Genomic DNA, 22,388 nt, shown 5'->3' on the forward strand with positions numbered 1-22,388 from the left:
GCAACCCTCATCGGGTCCAACTTCCCTTTTTGCAAAATACCCAGAAAATGTCAAAAATTTTAAGTTTCGTCATAAATAAGTCGGGTGACGTCGTTTTTGGCAAGAATAGCCGAATGTTCCCGAAAGGGACGCCGGAAGGCTGACTTTGCATAAATGGCCACATTTAGTCATTTTTGGATTTTTGACCGGTTAACTCACCCAACTTTAAAATCTTCGTTCCTGAAGTGCTGAAAAGCCGTGTGCGGAACCGGATTTTCCTTTTAATCTGTGAAAAATTAAAAATAGTCAATTTGCTGAGTCAAATAAATTTTATTTCTTAATCACCTTAATAAATGTGCAGGATGAACATGATGCAAAATGAACCTTTTTCAATAATGACTAAAATCCCTTTCAAGTTACGGCTATGGTGGGATGATTTAGGTGGTGAAGGGCAAGATGAGGTCAAGAAATATCTAAAAGGTCTTACGGGTTTATTGGAAATCCAACCTCGGGGGGATATCATAAGAGCTTTGGTCACCTGCTGGGACCCGGCACACAATGTCTTCCATTTCTCTGATTTTGAACTCACCCCGACTTTGGAGGAAATAGCAGGGTACATCGGAAATGCTGAAGTTCCGTTGAGGCAAAAATACCTGGTTGCTCTAAGAGCTGTCACTGTGCATCGGTTTTTAGATTTGTTAAAGATACCTAGGACGGTCCATAACCCAAATTTGGCCGCATGTTTTTGTAATCCGCGCTTCATATACGACAGAGACAGTCATGTCGGAGGATTCAACAACTCGGGTAACAAGTTATGCAGCAAAAGTAACCGTCAGAAATGGGATGAGCATAGACGAGTGGCTTTTATGATAACCTTTTTGGGCCTTTTGGTATTTCCAAGGAAAGACGGAAACATTGATCTGAAAATAGCAGGGGTCGTCAGTACCTTGCTCGTTCAAGCCGAAAGCACTCTTGCGCCTATGATAGTATCTGATATCTTCCGAGCTCTCACAGCCTGCAAATCCAGAGGGAACTTTTTCGAGGGGTGTAACTTATTGCTTCAAATATGGATGACTGAGCATCTCTGCCACCGTTCCTAGCTCTTGAGTTATGGTTCCTCGAAGAAAACTTGCATAGAAAAGTTCTACACAAGAATCAAGGGGGTCAGTCTACCCGAGGGAGTTACGACGTGGACATCATTCTTTCGGACCCTCACCGCCAGCCAAATACAGTGGACACTAGGATGGTTGCCTGTTGAAGAGGTCATCCATATGCCGGCAGCTAGAACCCACTTTCTATTGATGGGGCTTAAGAGCATTCAGCCTTACGCGCCATATCGGGTTTTGAGACAGCTCGGGAGATGCCAAACAGTGCCACAAGAGGAAGATCTTAGTGCTCAAGTAATTGAGATTAGCCCTGACGGACAGTTCCCTGAAGCAAGAGTTTGTCAGATCTGGAGTGAAGGCCAATATTTAAAAGCAGATACTTGCGTGCGGGATCGGGCCAAAAGCGAAGTGGCACCAGGATACCTTGCTTGGTACAGGAGAGAACTTGAGCACGAAAGGCTGGCTAAAAAACCCCATCTCCAGTAGTTCGTCAAGGCGTCGCAAGAACAGTGGGATTGGTTGGCTAAAGAAGAGAGTTACAGGGCAGAAATAGGCCAGCTAAAGCTACAGATTAAAAACCTGGGATTTGAAAATAGTCTGCAAGTTGACGCCGATCCGGGAGAAAAGAACAAATTGTCCAAGAAAATGAGGCGCTGAAAGCCCAAATCCGACAAATGAGGATAGATGCTGACAACCAACAAAGGAGTTGATCGGATGATCAATTAATAAAAGGGTTGAAAAAAGAAATCAGTGAGTGCCGAAATGATTTGAAGCAATCTGAGGGTACCATAGCACAACTCCAGGCGCAATGGGCAAGAAGAACCAAAGAGCGTACCCAGTACTTACAGCAGGCGAGGAAGGATTATGAAAAGATCATTGCCGGTCTAAAAAGAAAGGTAACCACCCTAGAGAGCAAGGGGTCTAAACAAGCCAAGGCTTTTGAAACCGAAAGTAAACACTGCTATAATCTAATGGCCTCGATGGAAGATGAAATACAGCAGTTACAGAAACAACATCTGCATGACTCTCGGGTTTTGAAGGCTAGAGGGGATCAGGTAGAACGCCTACTCCTAGAGAAAGACCGAACCAGGAACAAGATTCTGACTATTGCTCATGCCATTACCAGGAAATGCCGGGTGTGTGAAAACATGACCCGCACTACTTTCTTCTCAGCAGTAATGATATTTGTGAAGCAAATCATGTATGAATTGGAACAGCTGGAAAAGGACCTTACACCTAAACCCACGGCGAGGCCGAATGACGCCCCGCGGGCGCCCAAATTCAAAACTCTAATGTGTTCATAGTTCGAATCTGCATTTTTCTTGTTCCTTAGAGTCTGTTGTCTGTTAGAGTCTGTTTTTCTTTCGCATCAGAGTCTGTCAGAAGTTATTGAGTTCGTACTTGGTCTGGTTTCGAGTCTGTTATTTTCCTTTCCAAAAGCGTCTGGTTTGTAATAGAATGTTTATTAATAAAAGATCGAAAATTTCCGAAAAATTATCTCTTTGCTTTTCGCACTTATAGGGCAGAACTACGCCCGGTCTAATTTATGCGGGGACATGATACGTAGGCAATGTCTATAGGATTCAACCACCACTAAAAAGAAAAAAGAAGGGAAAATGAAAAATAAATAAAGAAGGATAGAATAAAGGAAGCTTAAAAAAGGGGGCGCAATTATGAGAGGTCGGAATGACGCACGCAACCGAAGCAAATGCATGATAGAAATGGTTAATTGCCTAGGTGCATTGCATCCCAACGTGTAATTGCATATATGTTGAACTCTAAAAACCAGCAAGTTTGTTGATTTCCAGAGAATTCAAGCAGTTAGTTTATTTAGAGGATACTGGCACATTACCATTACCAAACCAGATCGAAGGGACCAATACCGGAAATCATGTCTATTCCAGATGTCGACACTAGTGTTGAGGTAGAAGAGTTGGACGTCTACAAAATGAAAGAGGAGATGCTCAAGCTTAAGCAACAGACGGATGAAATGTACCAAGCTTGGTCCAAAGGGCAATCCCTGCCAGCTTACCCTGCTAACCCTGCTTTTACCCCACCGTTAGCTCAGTCTTAGGATCATCCCGCCACTGATCCAGGCTTTCCCATTTATCAACACTACCATGGCACTACTTCTCATACGCCACAAGCTCCACCACCAAAATCAATTACATACCCTCCTCCGCCAATCACCCTTGTCTTTGTGGCATCTCTACCAGCTGCACTCCATAAATCCCCGAGTGAACCTGTGTGCCAAGCTCAGGACAACCAGTATTATCCCCCGGAGCTCACCTTCAAATCACCCGAAGCCTGTCCATATGATCCACATCCTGACCTACCGGAGAAAGCAGAAAAACCTGCCAGAAATCCTGAACAGGAAGAGATGTTCAGAAAAATGAAAAGCATAGAGCAATCCTTCAGGGATATGAGAGGGCTAGGAGGTCAGGTAAGTGTGGCTTACAAAGATCTGTGTTTATTCCCGAATGTACAATTATCGGCAGGGTTCAAAATGCCCAAGTTCGACCTATACAACAGACACGGTGATCCGGTGGCTCATCTGAGAGGTTTTTGTAGCAAGATGAGGGGAGCGGGCGGAAGAGATGAATTACTGATGGCATATTTCAGCCAAAGTTTGAGTGGATCGGTACTAGAATGGTACACCAGGAAAGATCATAACAGGTGGTACACATGGGACGATTTGGCCCAAGCATTAGCTTGTCACTTTCAATATAATCTTGAGATCATTCCGGACCGACTTTCCCTGACCAAACTGGAAAAGAAGCACAGTGAAAGCTTTAGAGAGTATGGTTTCCGGTGGAGGGAGCAAGCAGCAAGGGTAGATCCCCCAATGAAAGAGAGCGAGATGGTTGATTACTTTTTGCAGGCTCTGGAGCCAACTTACTTTGGTCATTTGGTATCCGCAATTGGCAAGTCTTTTAACGAGATTGTAAAAATGGGAGGCATGGTCGAGGAGGGGCTTAAGTCCAACAAAATCATGAGTTATTCAGCGATCAAGGCAACCACTCAGGCTATCCAAATCGGCACTGGGGGTGTACTTGGGAAGAAGAAGAAAGAAGATGTTACGATTGTTGAGTCCAGAGCCTGGTTTGGATCTAGAGGCCCGTCACCCTACTATATCCAACCATGACCCTACCACCAAGGTTACCCCCATATTCCTCCACAACATTACTATCCACCGCCAGATCCCCATTTTTCCGTCCATCATGCACAAACCTATACCCAAACTCTGGCACACGCACCATGGCGTACGCCGGCTCCACAGAATCCATACCCAGCTCCACAAAACACATATCCACCCCCAAGGGCCTGCAGAAACCCCCCCGGGACAGGTTTCCTACCAAACCCAGCCCTCAAGAATGAGAGGTCACAAAAGCAAAAGACTTTCACTCCACTGGGGGAATCATATACCAGTCTTTTCCACAGATTGAGGCAGTTGGCCATGTTGAATACAATTGAGCCTAAAATGCCAAATCCTCCCCCTAGAAATCTTGACCATTCGGTGAGTTGTGAGTACTGTTCAGGGGCCCCAGGGCATGATACAGAGAAATGTTGGAAGCTGAAAACAATTGTGCAAGAGCTTATCGATACTCATCGGATCAAGGTTCAAGCACCAGAAGCACCAAATATTAATCAGAATCCACTATCATCTCACCATGAGACACACATGATTGAGTTGATACACAAAGAGGGGGAGCCCAGGAAGCCCTCACAGATGGTAATGATGATCCGTTCCAGCGAAACTAGCTCAAAGGAAAAATTAACCAGTGGGAAGTCCGTGGTCTGGTTGAGAGGGGTAGATGATAAGCCAGCTGTGGTAGCCGAGAGAGGGTCATCAAGCATTGTTGCAGTGAAACCAGAGAAAGCTAAAGTGGTAGTGCCAAGGGTTGCAAGTAAACCTGTTGTGCTTGTGAAGGGTGCTTGCATAGAGCCTGTCATTATAAAACCGATAACTCAGCTTCCAGTGATCAACAACAAAGTTGTTCCTTGGAATTATGAATGAGCGACGGTGATATACAAAGGGAAAGAAGTCAAAGGAGAAGTGTGTGAAGCCCAAGGTCTAACTCGTTCGAGGAGGTGTTTTGCTCCCGCAGAGTTATAAGGTCTAACTCATTCGAGAAGGGCCAATCCAGTAGCAACAAAGAATCCAGTTACCGAGGAAGAGGCGGAAGAATTTTTAAAGAAAATGAAGGCACAAGATTACTCCATTGTGGAGCAGTTAAGGAAGACCACGACACAGATCTCATTGTTATCCTTGTTAATCCATTCAGATGAGCATTGCCAGGTATTGATGAAAATTCTGAACGAAGCCCACGTTCCGGATAAGATCTCTATGAACCATCTAGAGAAAATAGCAAACAAGATTTTTGAGGTCAACATGGTCACTTTTTCAGACGATGAGCTGCCCGTGGAGGGTACAGAACATAATAGGGCCCTCTATTTGACTGTGAAGTGTGAAGACTTGGTAGTCACTCGAGTACTGATTGATAATGGTTCCAGTGTCAATATCTGTCCGTTGACCACCTTGAACAAACTGAAGGTCGATGGTGACAGAATTCACAAGAACAACATCTATGTTCGAGGGTTTGATGGTGGTGGTACAGACACAGTGGGTGACATCGTGCTTGAATTAACACAATTGGTCCGGTCGAGTTCACCATGGAGTTTCAAGTGTTAGACGTGGCAGTGTCATATAATCTTCTGTTGGGGTGACCCTGGATCTACGCCGCCAAAGCAGTGCCTTCTACATTACATCAGATGGTCAAATTAGAATGGGATAGGCAAGAGATTGTAGTACATGGGGAAGACAATACAAGCGCCGTGAGTGATGCCATCGTACCCTTCATAGAGACTGACGATGACAAGGGGCAGTGGGTCTATCAGGTTTTCGATACGATTTTAGTGGACAAAGTTCTCGAGGGTGAAAGCATCCCACTTCCCAAAATAGCAGTTGCAACTGTCATGGTAGCCTCGGAGATGTTGAAAAACGGGTTTGTGCCAGGTAAAGATTTAGGGGCTGATCTTCAGGGTATTGTCCAACCGGTCTCTTTGCCCAAAAATCTAGATACCTTTGGTTCGGGGTTCAAGCCTATAGTGGCGAATGTGAGACGGTCCCACAAATTGAAGAAAAGAGTCTGGGTCCTTCCCAAGCCAATCCCGCGCCTGTTCAGATCTTTTGTCAGGCCAAGCATCAAAAGGCAATTGCTATCCAAAGTTACAGGGCCTTGGATTGGTGCAGATGGAGACTTAAATGAAGGCTTTGAAAGATTATTCACTGAAATCAACATGGTAGAAGCTGGGGAGGGGTCCAGCAAGGCGGATGTGCAGTTTGTGGGGCCAAAAGGCAAGCATCAACAATTGGATGGCTACTCTTTTTCCCATTTGGAGGGAGTCTTGGTAGTTGGCTCTGATTTTCCTTCCTGTTGTCTGGATTATTCCAGGGTTGTAGTCCAGATTTCTTTTATTTTGTTGTGTTCATCAAAGTGTGAAACCTTGTTATCCCGTAAGTCAATAAAATAAAAAAGTTTCTTCTTCATTCCTTATTTTATTTTAATTTTATTTTCTTCTTTTCTTTTTCTGTACAGTTCTCTTTATACTGGTCTTAATGACATGACGTGCATAAGGAATTCTCAGCCCAATCTTAAAAATCAATTTGATTCCAAAATGATAGTTCAAGAAGTAGATTGCGATTACGAATCAGCGTATGATGATGAGGATGAAGCCTTCGAAGAAATTAGTAAGAAGTTAATTCACTTCGAAGAAAAAACCAAACCCAATTTGAATGACACAGAAGCCGTCAATTTAGGGGACACAGACAACGTCCGAGAGACTAAAATAAGTGTCTACCTCGAGCCAAAAATCCGAGAGAAGTTAATTAAAGCACTCATTGAGTACAAAGATGTTTTTGCGTGGTCATATGATGACATGCCAGGGTTAAGCACTGATTTAGTGGTCCACAAATTGCCCACTGATCCAGCGTTCCCACCCGTCAAGAAAAAGTTGAGGAAATTCAAAACTGATATGAGTGTGAAGATTAAAGAAGAAGTTACCAAACAGTTGGATGCAAAGGTTATTCGGGTCACCTGATATCCTGATTGGTTGGCTAATGTAGTGCCACTGCCGAAGAAAGATGGGAAGATCAGGGTGTGTGTCAATTACCGCAATCTGAACAGGGCAAGCCCAAAGGATAACTTTCCATTATCCAACATCCATATCTTGATTGATAACTGTGCCGGATGTGAGATCGGGTCTTTTGTAGATTGCTATGCTGGGTATCATCAGATTCTGATGGATGAAGAAGATGCGGAAAAGACGACATTCATTATGCCGTGGGGGACTTATTGCTACCGGGTAATGCCTTTTGGCTTGAAGAACACTGGGGCAACGTATATGAGAGCAATGACTATTGTGTTTCATGACATGATACACAAAGAGATTGAGGTATACGTGGACGATGTGATCATAAAATCCAAGCATCAGGAGGACCACGTAGCAGACTTAAGGAAGTTTTTCCAAAGACTTCGAAGGTACGATATTAAGCTCAACCCGGCCAAATGTGCATTTGGTGTTCCATCAGGAAAGCTGTTAGGATTCATAGTCAGTCGGTGAGGCATCGAGTTTGACCCATCAAAGATCAAAGCCATACAAGATTTTCCCCCTCCGAGGAACAAGACTGAAGTGATGAGTCTGTTAGGAAGGCTGAACTACATCAGCAGGTTTATTGCTCAGCTCACGACAACTTGTGAGCCTATTTTCAAGTTGTTGAGGAAGGACGCTGCGATCAAGTGGACTGATGAGTGTCAAGAAGCGTTTGACAAGATAAAAGGTTACTTGACAAACCCACCTGTGCTGGTTCCGCCAGAACCGGGGAGACCTTTGATTCTTTACTTGATAGTCTTGGAAAATTCATTTGGATGTGTACTGGGGCAGCATGACGTCACCGGCAGGAAGGAGCAAACCATCTATTATCTTAGCAAGAAGTTCACAGCTTATGAGGTTAAGTACACTCACCTAGAAAGGACATGTTGCGCCTTAACTTAGGTGGCACAGAAGTTGAAACATTATTTGTCATCCTACACTACTTACCTTATTTCATGCTTGGATCCATTGAAGTATATCTTTCAAAAGCCTGTGCCGACAGGAAGACTAGCAAAATGACAGATTTTGCTCACAGAGTTTGACATAATCTATGTGACTCGGACTGCGATAAAAGCCCAGGCATTGGCCGATCATTTGGCTGAGAACCCGGTCGATGAAGAGTATGAGCCGCTGAAGACTTATTTTCCTGATGAAGAGGTGATGCATATTGATGAACTAGAACAAGCCGAAAAACCAAGCTAGAAACTTTTCTTTGATGGGGCTGCTAACATGAAAGGAGTCGGAATAAGAGCTGTGCTTATTTCTGAAACATGGCATCACTATCCTGTTACGACTCAGCTTCATTTTTATTGTACCAACAATATGGCTGAGTACGAAGCATGCATTTTGGGTTTAAGGTTAGCTGCAGACATGGATGTCCAGTACGTCTTGGTCTTGGGAAACTCGGACCTCCTGGTGCATCAGATTCAGGGCGAATGGGAAACAAGGGATTTGAAGCTCATACCATACCGACAATGCTTGCTCGATCTGAGTAAACGATTTTGATCAATGGAGTTCAGATGCATCTCAAAAGTTCATAATGAGGTTGCCGATGCTTTGGCCACTTTGGCATCGATGTTGCACCACCCAAACAAAATTCATATTGACCCATTGCATATCCAGGTTCGTGATCCGCATGCCTATTGCAACATGATAGAGGAAGAAATGGATGGCGAACCATGGTTTTATGATGTCAAGGAATACCTCAGGATGGGGATATACCCGGAGTAGGCCACCGGAGATCAAAAGAGAGCCATTCGTCGACTGGCAAATGGATTTTTCCTCAATGGAGGAGTGTTGTACAAAAGAACACCAGATTTGGGATTGCTGAGATATATAGATGCTAGTCAAGCCGCGACAGTTATGACAGAGGTACATGCTGGAGTTTGTGGGCCACATATGAGCGGATAAGTATTGGCGAAGAAGATTCTTCGAGCAGGGTACTATTGGCTCACTATGGAGTGTGATTGTATCAGTTTCGTGCGAAAATGCCATCAATGTCAGATACACGGAGATCTAATTCATTCTCTGCCGACAGAATTGCATACAATGTCAGCACCATGGCCATTTGTTGCCTGGGGCATGGATGTCATTGGACCTATTAAGCCGACAGCTACCAACAGTCATAGGTTCATTCTGGTTACCATCGATTATTTCACTAAGTGGGTTGAAGCTAAGACTTTCAAGTCGGTAACCAAGAAGGCAGTGGTAGATTTTGTTCATTCCCATATCATCTGTAGATTTGGGATCCCGAAAGTGATCATCACGGACAATGGTGCTAATCTTAATAGCGATTTGATGAAAGAGGTATGTCAACAGTTCAAGATTACACACGGCAATTCCACCCCATATCTTCCCAAGGCGAATGGAGCAGTTGAGGCAGCTAACAAAAACATAAAGAAGATACTTCGGAAGATGGTAGAAGGATCCAGACAATGGCATGAGAAATTACCATTTGCATTGTTGGGTTATCGCACTACTATTCGTACTTCAGTAGGTGCAACTCCTTATTTGTTGGTATACGGAACTGAAGCAGTAATACCTGCGGAAGTTGAAATTCCATCCCTTCGGATTGTCGCTGAGGCTGAGATTGATGATGACGAGTGGGTCAAAGCCTGTTTGGAGCAGTTAAACCTGATTGATGAAAAGAGATTGACAGCTATGTATCATGGCCAGTTGTATCAAAAGAGAATGGCAAGAGCATACAACAAAAAGGTGCATCCCCGGAAGTTTGAAGTAGGGCAGCAGGTGTTGAAACGAATCCTTCCACATCAGGCCGAAGCAAAAGGCAAGTTCGCCCCGAATTGGCAAGGGTCATTCATTGTAACCAGAGTGTTGTCCAATGGCGCTTTATGTTTAACAGATATCGAAGGGAAATGCATCGACATGGCTATCAATTCGGACGTAGTTAAGAGATATTATGTTTGATTTCTTTTGATTGTAATTGATGTTGGTTTGCACTTGGAATTTATCGGAGAATGAAATGACGGAGGCAATTCTTTCTTCTATCCAAACACTTTAACCTTTGCTTCCCCTTTTTGAGCCTTATTTATTCTTTCATACCTCTCTTTTGGAATCAGTAATGGAAATAAAAGAAAAAGAGAAGGGAAAAATAATAAAGACAAAAGAAAAGTCACAAGAAAAACAAAGGAATTGGGAATTATGTTTGACCTGATTCCTCAAAGTAGGATACGTAGGCACCTCACGGCTCGGTCATAGTGTAGCAAAAAACCGAAAAATCCCCAAGCAAGAAAAACTAGGGCAAAAGTTGTGTTTATAATTTTTGGGAAGAAAGTTGATTCCAAGAGTTGTAATATTTTACCCATCAAAATTATTTTGAACCTTTTACCCTTTTCTTTTAGCCATACACAAAAACCCATATTGATGTCCAAAAAATACCTCCCGATCAGTATCCGAGAAGTGTCAAGTCATGCAAACGGAAGTCGGGAATAACACTCTGATCCCCAGCAGAGAAGAGGATCATAAGCTGGAAATGAATTGATAGCCGAAAGAATCCCCGGTAGAGAGAGTCATATCAGTAACACTCCGATCCCTAGCTGGAACAAATAAAATAAAATGAGAGAGTCTTATCGGTGAAAACCTCCACAGGCATCATAAGGCGACGTAAGTTGAGAGAAATAAAACGAGAGAGTCTTATCGGTGAAAACCTTCACAGGCACCATAAGGCGACATGAGTTGAGAGAAAGGAGAGAGTCATAGTAGTGAAAACCCCTCGAAGGGCACTATGAGGCAACAAGACCAGATTGGCGGAAAGGACCCGCATTTGGCAAAAAGTTGAGTGCCTTCACAGCAAGATGAGGCCGTCCAAAAGATTGACTGATACAAATGGACTGGGTTGATTAATCCGTAATGCACGACATGATCGTTGGGATCGGTTATATCATTTAGATAAGTTCTTTTCTTTCCTTTTCCCCAGCATTTGTTCAGAAAGATTTCTTCTTCTATCTTTTTAAATCATCACTTTTTCATTTCTTGGTTTAAAGACTTTAGCTCCCCAGCAGTTTGTTTTTGAAAAGGATTTTAAGAGCTTACTACCTGTTGCCAAAACGGTGCAAAGCAAAATGCAAATAGGACAGGCCAAAGATAAGGCGACACAGCAAAAAGAAGTTTGTTTCAAGTCCAAATGATGAATGGGTCTAGATTCCAAGAGGACCGAATTTCCAGGGGAAGTTCGAGAAAAACAGAAAAAATAACAATTGAAAAGTTATGGATCAAATTCCAAGAGGATCCCCAGTAGATTTGCGAGATGCAAGAATAACTCCGACAGATTATCGACCAAGTTCCGCGATGGTCGGACAACACAGAGCGGGGAAGGAAGAGAAAAGAAAACCATCCCCGGTAGGAATATCATCCCCAACAAATAATATCATCCTCAGCAAGTTTCGTAATAAAGTGCAAAGCAAGGAAAGGAAAAAGGGAAAAACCATCCCCAGCAGGAGTGGCACGACCACTCACCACGTTTTAAACTAACAAATTTTTCTTTGATTTGAAGCAGGGAAAGGAAATGTTATTGACAGCGGGAAGACATGGCCACAAAGAAGATTATCAAACTGGGGCAGAAAATTTTCTCTCATTGCGAAAATTTTCTTGAAATCAGATACCCACTTGGGGAAGATGGAAGATAACACAAGTTTTGAAGGAAGTGGAATCCCCAGAAGCTTACGGGAAAAGGCAATACAAGTTTTAAAGAAAGCAATCTTGGAAGAAGCAAGATAACCCACGTTTTAAGGGTAGTGGTCTTTGAATCAGTATCATCCCCACCATTGTTAAAGGGAGGAAAGTAACTAGTCTTAAAGAAGGAAGATAATTCCCCAGCCGTGTTATCCCCGGCAGGTTTCAGAGAAGTGAAAGCACCAGCTTTAAAGGAAGTAGTCTTTGAAGAAGGAAAATAACATATTTTGTGAATAAAATATTGTTGTTATCCCCAGCAGTTTTCGGAGGAATAAAACACCAGTTTTGAGGGAAGCAGTTGAAAGAGGATGATTCAAGTTAGAAGGAAAATGGTTCGGGAGGCAGGAAGGAACAACAACAATAAAACGCATTGTTCAAGAAGTTGTTGAAATCAGGAGCCCGCTTGGAGAATAGAGGTGTTATATTTTTAAGAAGTTGTTGAAGTCAGGAGCCCGCCTGGAGAATAGAGGTGTTATTTTTAAGAAGTTGTTGAAGTGAGGAGCCCGCCTCGAGAATAAAGGTGTTATATTTTTAAGAAGTTGTTGAAGTCAGGAGCCCGCCTGGAGAATAAAGGTGTTATTTTTAAGAAGTTGTTAAAGTCAGGAGCCCGCCTGGAGAATAGAGGTGTTATATTTTTAAGAAGTTGTTGAAGTCAGGAGCCCGCCTGGAGAATAGAGGTGTTATTTTTAAGAAGTTGATGAAGTGAGGAGCCCGTCTGGAGAATAGAGGTGTTATATTTTTAAGAAGTTGTTGAACTCAGGAGCACGCTTGGAGAATAGAGGTGTTATATTTTTAAGAAGTTGTTGAAGTCAGAAGCCCGCCTGGAGAATAGAGGTGTTATATTTTGAGAAGTAATTGGTGTTGAAGTGAGTAAAGCAGAGGAATACAACCAAAATTCCCAGCGGGAAACAACAAAAATCCCCAGCAGAGGAAGGCAGTTCGAGATTCGATGGAAAAATAATGCGAAGTTCACAAGAAGGAAATAAGCAGTTCGAGATCGGCAATCAAGGGAGAATACAAGACAAATCAGAAGTAAAGAAATACCAGAGGAAGCACGAGGCAACAAAGGCAGCAATAGTCGCATGACCAAGTTTGAGGATAAATCTTTGTAATTCATGGATCATAGCTTAGTATAACTTCTTTATCTTTAATCAAGGTGTAATAAGAAGGTCAGTAAGCGATAACATCAGCAACAACAACAGTAACAGCAAAATAACAGCTCCATGGTAGTCCCAGCTACTGAAACTTCCCGAACTACATTAACCTGATTCCCTTCTAGCCAGGGATATGTAGGAAACCTTTGAAGCAAAGGTTCGATTAAATCTTTTAAAAAAAATGCTTCACACGGAGTATTCCAACGGGCAAAAATCGCTCGTATCTGCTCACTTTATCTTTGCACGAAAACCTTTTGTGTTTTCGGACAAAGAGGGTCAGTTGTGAGCACATGATTTTTGCCCTATGAGAATTACTCCCAAAAAATTCAAAATAAAATGGTTTGGGGTTGTTTGTGATTTATTTGTATTTTTTGTCTGTGCATGTTTATTTCTACTTTAATTAAGAAAAATACAAAAAATATGTGTTGCATGTGCATTTAGGAATTAATTTTACAATTTAGGAATTAATTAAACAAACAAGTTTGTTTTACAAAATGAAAAATCACAAAAAAATATGTACTTTGCATTTTTGCGTTTAATGTCTGAATTGTGTGATTTTATCTTTATTTGGTGTTTAATTTCATGTGATAGTTGTTATTAAGAGTTAATGTTTTAAGTTAATTGTCAATGTTATAATTCAATTAGGATTTTAGTTGAAAAGGAATAAAAAGAAAATGAAAGAAAAAAAAGAGTGAAAATTGAGCCGATTTCAGTGCAAAAATCAGGCCCAAATCACCCATGAACCAGATCCAGTTTGGCCTGGCCAGAGACGTCTTAAAACGATGTCATTTGGTCACTCTTAATCAAAGCCGTTGATACGACTTGATCCAACGGTCACAGATCAATGCCCCTTACCCATTCCCTGGCCCGACCCGTTCCTCGGTTCAAACCGCCCCAGTACTACTCCAAAACGACACCGTGCCTATTAAATGAATTGATCCAGGCCGTTGGTCGTGCTTGATCCAACGACCAGGATTAAAACACCCCCTCCGTGCCTATATAACTCTGATTCCTTACCCCCATGCCCCCTAAACCAAACCCCCCCTCACCTCTTCGTCTCTGAGTTTCAGAGACTAAACAAATCCCCCGCCTTTTGCCACCGTGCACCGCCCACCGGAAATCGCCTCACGGCGGTTCCGGTGGTCCAAACGACCCCATCTTTTCACCACTGAATCCCCTCGACCTCTCCATTCCGAATCCCTAACTCTTATCCCTCGAATCCCAGCCGTGTGCTTCAATCTTAGATCGAAAATCAGGTCGGAACCCTATTTCGTCCAATAGCCTCCAATTTCACACCACAGCTTCCCCAAGACTTCCCCGCTCTAGTCCCGTGCTTAGTTTCCTTCGAATCACCCCCGAGCTCCTCAAATCTTAGGTCAAAGGAATCGACCCAAACCCTGATCCATTCATATGCCACCAAACTCACACCCTGCCACCCCCTGACCTCCCTCATTCCCAAACCACCCTTAGTTTGCGTCGAATCACCCCGGAAAGTCTCGAATCAAGGATTTCAGAATGGCGATCTGAAGCTAGTTCAGAGACTGAGGTCAAAACGGACATTAGTCGAATGTGTTCTCGTTCAGGAACACTCGACTAGGGTCCATCTTAGCCCCAAGTCCAAAAGGCATCGGAGGTTCGAACCCAGGCCCCGTTTAATTGGTAGGTTTTCATTTTTACCTTCCTTTTCTATTAGTTTTGGTTCAGTAAATTCATCCTCTACTCCTTTCTGATTTTTGTTTAAATTCGAATGTTTTGTGCTTACTCTGTATGTTGTTTCTTCTTTGTTTTCTTGAATGATTCGAATCAGTCAGTACTAGTAAGTTTTGTATAAACTGTAGCTATTCCCGTAATTGCTCGCTATTACTGTAAGTTCAAACTATGTCATCTGTGATTGCCCATCACTTTGTATATGAATTCAGTATTTTCATTTAATGTATTTACAGTGTTGTCCGCATTTAGGATTAACATGGAATTATGTTTAGTTTATTCCCTGAATCACCATGTCCTTCATCTTGTTACAATGTTATTTTGATCTGGTTTGAATTCAATGTTGTTTGAGTTTGCTGAGTCAAATAACAATGTTTGGGGTCTGATATGAATTGAACTGGAGTTCACCTTGGAGCTTTAGTTTAGTCAATTGTTAGGTTTCCTAACTTAGTTGAATTGGTTATAGCTGACAGATTGGGTACAGATTGAAAGGGATTGGGTAGGATAGTAATTTCAGGGGTTTAGGAGGGTATTTTGGAAATGAAAAGGTTTGAAAAAGGTTTAAGATGAATGGGCTGACAGTAGGGTACTAAAGTACCATTAAACTAATGAATGGTTTAAGTGCTAATGGGGAACAAAACATAATGGTAGGGGAAGGTTTAGAGGAAATGGATTAAGAAATAGGTGCCCATACCTGTTTGAATTTAAATAAAGAAAAGACAAGGGTAGTGGGGAACAAGGGAATTAAAAAAGAAAGCAAAACATGTAGTAGTGGAGGAGGAATATCATGGGCAGAAAATATTTTCTTAATTATCCAAGTTCTCTTTAGAGTTGGAAAGGGGTTGAAGTTTGGCTATAAAAGAAGAGGGGCTGGAACCTGTTAAGGTTTTTTTTCTACAGAGTAGAGGGCTGGTTTTTGGGAGCAGAAAATCAGTTCTCTTCAGGTTTTTTTTGGAGGAGAAAATCAGTTCTTTTTCAAGCTTTGAGTCTGGTCTGGGTTTCTTCTTTTGGGGTCAGACTTTAAGGCAGAAAGAGAGAAGTATTCTGGGAGGTTTATGAGTTCGAAAAGGATCCAGTTTTGAAACTAAGTCTGAGAGTTTGAAAAAAAAAATAGGAAAGGATTGAAAGTTACTGTTCCATTGGTTCTTAGTTGAATTTGGAATCCTAAACAATGATTCATGCTCTCATTTGCCTGCTGAATTTACTCTTGAAGTCTATTGGTCTACTTTCTGGTTTAAACTCAAGTTCTGTTAGGCTTACTTTGGGTGTTTGTGTTGCTGTTGGGATTGCTAGAATTCTGTTGTTTCCTTTTAAATCTGTTACTGGGTTATTTTACTGGTTGGTGCTGGTTATTTGATACTGTTGCTGGGTTACATACTACTCTGTTGATCTTCTTCTTCTTGTATTCCAATTCCAGGTACACATCTGTAACCCTAGTTATTTGTAAGCTGAAAACATGAAGTATGAATATACATGAAGATTTAATGCTTTAAGTTTGATTTAGCTTTTCCATTGATTTGTATATTAGGATATCTCACTCATTAATATCATGTAAATGCCTGTGGGATGTATAACTGGACAGTTCCTGCAATGATTTAATGTGTGAACTTCCGAATGGACTTTATATCTGCTCTTGGTCAAAGGGGGATGCTATAGTCAATAATATTTAGTTTGTTTTAGCTTGATTATTAGGTAGTGTATTTCTAAAGCATGTCCGTTAGAATCCGGCCTAATAGACTATTCAACTAATACAACAATCTAATTTTGGTATCAATGGGTTGAGTTTAGGATTAGGAATAGACATCTAAATTACCCCTTTCTAGTTATTGCCCTTCTAAAAACCTGTAGTGATATACTTAATTAGATATAATCCCTTCACATTTCTGCGTGGAAAATTATTGAATATATGTAGAATAACTTAAGAAAGTTTCATTAAGTGTTTAGTTCGTTTAAAATCGGAAGAGTGATGTGTTTTGTCGAAAAGAGATCGATAGCCCGTATTTAGGCAGATTGGGCCTCAGCATTTGAATAAGATGGCCCAGGTCCTGTTTTTTAACACTATGTTCGTTTGTACCTGGGCGCAGGTTGGTAAATAGCCATGCCCGTCTGCATACTTAGGTTCTGATTTTAAACGGGTGGTGTACATGACCCAATTATAAAAGCTCTTAAACCATATAATTAACTAGTACTCCTCCTTTTATTTTAGAAACGAACTAAGTAGAACACTATAGATTACTTTCGGTTTGCCCTTTTAAAATAAACGAGATGAGCCTCGCCTAGTAAAACTCACAGATTGCGGGGCCCTCATGATTGTATATATTAGTTACTTAGAACTCGGGATCATCCGCCTAGCGAATTTCACGGACTTTTTCCCAAAATAACAACGCGTTAGTCTCTTTAGGCGCGCACTTTAAATAACATTACCTTCTTAAACCCGGGTGCACATTTATGTTACCCAAATCCAAATCTCAACGGAGTCGAAATGTGTCGATAACCACGGGTACATTGATGTGACGTGGTTCGAGATACGCTTTCACAACGTTGCAATTCTCTGTTAAAATAATAATGGTAATAATAAAAGCGGTTAAAAGTTAAAATTTGCACATAGGTTCATAATCATATAAAAGTCAGATAATTAAGCCGAATATGACATTTGAGCGACCGTGCTAGAACCACGGAACTCGAGAATGCCTAACACCTTCTCCCGGGTTAACATAATTCCTTATCCGTATTTCTGGCGCGCAGACTGTTCAACAGTGTTAATCTTTTCCTCGATTCGGGATTCAACCGGTGACTTGGGATACCATAAATCTCCCAAGTGGCGATTCTGAATTAAATAATAAATCCCGTTTCGATTGTCCTTTAATTGGAAAAACTCCCTTTACGTCCCTTCACGGGTGTGTAGGTGAAAAAGGAGGTGTGACACATTGCCTTTACCCAACTATGATACGGTTTTTCTTTGGCTTCAGCTCGTGACTTTGCTCTTACTCAATGAGTAAACTTCTCAGGATTGAACTTTGAATATTTTCCAATCTTCTTTGCCTTCTTCATACACATATATTATATAGTCCCCCAAGTGTTTAAGCGTTGAAGTATGAAGTCTCGAGCACTTGATTGTTCCTCTCATTTGGTCCTTTTCCTGAAAAGGAAAAACACACGGGACTCGGAGGTGCGATTATAGATGAAGACTGCTTAACCCGTCTGAATTTCTATCAGAATAGTTGTAACCCTAGACCGGGAATTTTAATTTATTCCACGTGCCTTGCAGGTCGTGATTCATCATTTAGTACGGGCTAGCTTTTTTGCCTATCATCTAAAATCATTAGTAAAATTTTAACAATTCAAAAATAAAATTTTAAAATATGGATACCTGACCGTGGGTATTCCTTAGAAATAGTATCTCTTCAGGTGAACGTCATTCCATTGCGAAGGTAGTATCTTGCCAGCTATCGTTTCCAGCTCGTTTGCTCCTTTTCCTGCAATACCATGAATCCTGTAGGGTCCTTCCCAGGTTGGACTCAATTTTCCCACATTGGCTGCCTTCATAGATTGAAAAACGTTTTTGAGCACGAAGTCCCCAATCTTGAAGAATCTTAGGCGTGCTTTTCGATTGTAGTATCGTTCTATGACCTGCTTTTGTGTTGCCATTCATATTAATGCAGCTTCTCTTTTTCCTTTAAGTAGATCAAGATTTATGCTCATTTCTTCGCCATTAGACTCTTCTGACACTTGTGTAAACCTTGTGCTTGGCTCTCCTATCTCAACTGGAATTAAAGCTTCAGCTCCATAAATCAATGAAAATGGTGTTTCTCTCGTACTTGTTTTTGTTGTTGTGCGGTATGCCCATAAAACACCAGGTAACAATTCTGGCCAATTACCTTTGGATTCCTCCAAACGCTTCTTTAAATTGTTGATAATGACTTTGTTTGTTGACTCATCTTGTCCATTACCCACTGGATGGTAAGGTGTGGATGTAATCCTTTTAATCTTCCAACTTTGAGAAAACTCTGTAATTTGTGCGCCTATAAATTGAGGGCCATTATCACACACGATTTCCTTTGGCATACCGAATCGACATATGATATTTCGCCAAATGAAATCTCTAACTTCTTTTTCTCGCACCTGTTTGAATGCTCCTACTTCCACCCATTTAGTAAAATAGTCAGTAAGTACAAGCAAGAATTTTACCTGTCCCTTTGCTTATGGTAGTGGACTCACGATATCCATTCCCCATTTCATAAATGGCCATGGTACAATGACCAGATGTAACAACTCCGCAGTTCTATGCATGTTATTACCGTATCTTTGGCACTTATCACATTTAGCCACAAACTTTTCCGCTTCTTCTTCCATTTTAGGCCAGTAATAACCTGCCTTAATCATGGTTCTTACTAGTGATCTTCCTCCGGTGTGATTTCTACAATGCCCCTCGTGTATCTCTCTCATTACATATTCCATCTGTAAAGGCCCGAGGGACCTTGTTAAGGGTCCACCGAACATTTTTCGAAAAAGATTGCCTTGCTTTAAACAATATCAAGCAGCCTTTTTCCGAAGCGCGTGAGCTTTTTTCTTGTCTTCAGGGACGGTTCCATACTGCAAAAAAAACAACAATCTCATTCCTCTAATCCCGGGTTAAGTTATTAAAATTTACCTCATTTTTGTCTGGATCGAGTACTGGATGAAACAAATGAATTACGGAAGCATTCTCATTGCTTGCCACGTCTGCTGCAGATGCGAGATTGGCTAGGGCGTCCACCTCGACATTTTAATCTCTTGATATTTGCATAACTTTTCAGGTTTGAAATTGCCTGATCAGATCCCGTACCTTCTCTAAGTACTGCTGCATCCGTGCTTCCCTGGCCGTATAAGTCCCCAACATTTTATTAACTACGAGCTACGAATCGCTTTTGATCACAATCTGATTAATGCCGAGTTCTCGTGCTAGTTCTAAACCTGCAATCACAGCTTCATACTCTACCTCACTGTTAGTTATAGAATGACATTTAATGGCTTGTCGAATGGTTTCACCCGTAGGTGGTATCAAAACAATTCCCAAGCGTCCACCCTTCGCATTAGAGGAACCATCAGTGAATAGGTTCCAAATTCCTGGATTAGAGCCGTTGAACACTTGAAATTCTTTTTCTGCTTCCAATTGCATTCCTTGACTAAAATCAGCCACAAAATCTGCAAACACTTGAGATTTTATTGCGGTTCTAGGCTGGTATGCGATGTCATATTCACTTAATTCTATAGCCCATTTGGCTAACCTACCTGACAACTCATGCTTATGTAATATATTGCGTAATGGATAAGCAGTTACTATAACGATAGGATGACACTGAAAATAAGGCCTTAATTTTCTAGATGCCATGATTAATGTAAGTGCTAGCTTTTCTAACTGAGGATACCGTGTCTCCGTATCTAATAAAGATTTGCTGACATAATAGATCGGAGATTGTTTACCTTGGTCTTTACAGACTAAAACAACACTCACCACTACTTCTGAGATAGCAATGTAGATAAGCAATCTTTCCCCAGCCTTTGGTTTTGCGAGTAATGGCGGATTTGACAGGTATGCCTTCAAATTTTTGAGTGTCTGCTGACATTCCTCAGTCCATTTGAACTGATCTTGCTTTTTAAGAGCTGAAAAGAACTTAAAGCATTTTTCTGATGATTTAGAAATGAATCTCCCCAAGGCTGCAATTCTTCCTATCAACCTCTGCACTTTTTTTCTACTTGTAAGCATGTCAGGAATTTCTTCAATGGCCTTAATCTGTGTGGGATTCACTTCAATACCACTGTTAGAAATAAGAAAACCCAAAAACTTACTTGATGCAACACTGAATACACATTTCTCCGGATTTAATTTCATATTGAATTTTTGCAAGATCTGAAACGTATCAGACAAGTGCAATATATGATCCCCTGAATGTTGAGTTTTAACGAGCATCTCATCTATGTAAACCTCCATTTTTTCCCCAAATGTTCTTGGAACATTTTGGTCACTAGTCTTTGATATGTTGCATCAGCATTTTTGAGACCAAAAAGGCATTACTTTATAACAGTAAGTCCCCCTGTCTGTTATAAATGAAGTTTTTTCTTCATCTATTGGATCCATTTTGATCTGATTATATCCTAAATACGCATCTAAAAAGCTTAACAATTCATGTCCTGCAGTAGCATCAATTAGTTGATATATGTGTGGTAATGGAAAAGAATCTTTAGGACAAGCTTTATTAAGGTTTGTGTAATCTACACAATCTCGCCACTTACCATTCTTCTTCGGTACCACAACAATATTGGCTAACCAATTAGGATACTTTACCTCACGGATAGACCCAATCTTTAATAATTTTTGAACCTCATCTTGAATCACCTAATTTTTGAAAGTTCCTTGCTTTCTCTTCTTTTGTTTGACAGGGGGATACAATGAGTCTTCATTTAATTTGTGAGTCATTACCTCCGGTGGTATTTCTGTCATATCAGAGTGGGACCAAACAAAACAATCCATGTTAGTTTTTAAAAATTCAATCAACTTACCTTTCATGTCTTGGATTAGATTGGCCCCTACGTAGACTTTCCTTTCAGGCCATTATGCAAATAATATTATAGCTTCGAGTTCTTCAATCGTTGTTTTGATATTTTCATTTTCTTCTGGTTCTTGAATGGCATCTGGCCTTGAGTCCACGTCTGTTCATCCTTGTTCAGTTGAGGTTTGTGTTATGGTACCCTCAACTGGATTCTGTAATTGCTATTTTTCTTCATTTCCCATACTTGAATCTACTACAGAATTGATGCTTCTGGATGTATGTTAATCCCCATGGATTTGACATATTCCCCATGGTGATGGAAATTTAAAAACTTAGTGCAAGGTTGACGGAACGACATCCATCTCGTGGATCCATGGTCTCCCAAGGATCATATTGTAAGCCATCTCCATATCTATCACTTGAAATTTTGTACCCTTGACAATTCCTTCTGCGAATGTTGTAAGTATTACCTCCCCTTTCGTCACTACGCTGGAATTGTCAAATCCAGACAGAGTATGTTCCTTTGTTATTAATTTATCTTCGGCTTGCATCTCACGTAGTACTCTTAGCAAAATAATGTTCACGGAACTACCTGGATCAATCAAAACTCGTTTCACATTAGTATCATGTACAAGTAAAGATATTACTAGTGCATCGTTATGTGGGGATAATACGTCATCCACGTCTGCATCATCAAACGTAATGCTTTCTTCCTCTAAGACATGCCGCACCTGCTTCTCGTAGGTAATTGTGACTTTGGAGACTTTATTGGTTGCTGTGTATGTCTCACCATTGATCTCTTCACCTCCACTTATCACATTAACGGTCCTTTTAGGAGAAGGTGGTTTTGGGGGCTCTTGCCTATTCTTCATATATGCTTGCTTACCTCTCTCACTTAATAATTCAGTGAGATACCCTTGCTTTAATAGATGATCAACTTCACCTTGCAGCAACCTACAGTCTGCCATTGTATGCCCGTGATCATTGTGAAATTCACACCAGTGATCAGGGTTGCGCCTGTTTGGGTTTGATCTCATTTCTTTTGGCCACCGTACCTTATCACCCAT

At 41.3% G+C, this 22,388-nt stretch overlaps 1 protein-coding gene across 1 annotated transcript; it reads right to left on the bottom strand.

The window, feature by feature from the left end:
• Nucleotides 1–21,653: 21,653 nt before the first annotated feature.
• LOC138873942 (uncharacterized) lies at nucleotides 21,654–22,388 on the bottom strand. The gene has a single exon (XM_070152434.1). It carries the CDS (start codon nucleotides 22,386–22,388, stop codon nucleotides 21,654–21,656), a length of 735 nt encoding a protein of 244 aa, XP_070008535.1.

The sequence above is a fragment of the Nicotiana sylvestris genome, chromosome 7 (assembly GCF_000393655.2).
Source record: "Nicotiana sylvestris chromosome 7, ASM39365v2, whole genome shotgun sequence".
NCBI lineage: Eukaryota > Viridiplantae > Streptophyta > Magnoliopsida > Solanales > Solanaceae > Nicotiana > Nicotiana sylvestris.

Excerpts from the sequence above, each read along its gene's own strand:
- LOC138873942 (XM_070152434.1), bottom strand. The coding sequence starts at position 22,388 with ATGGGTGATAAGGTACGGTGGCCAAAAGAAATGAGATCAAACCCAAAC.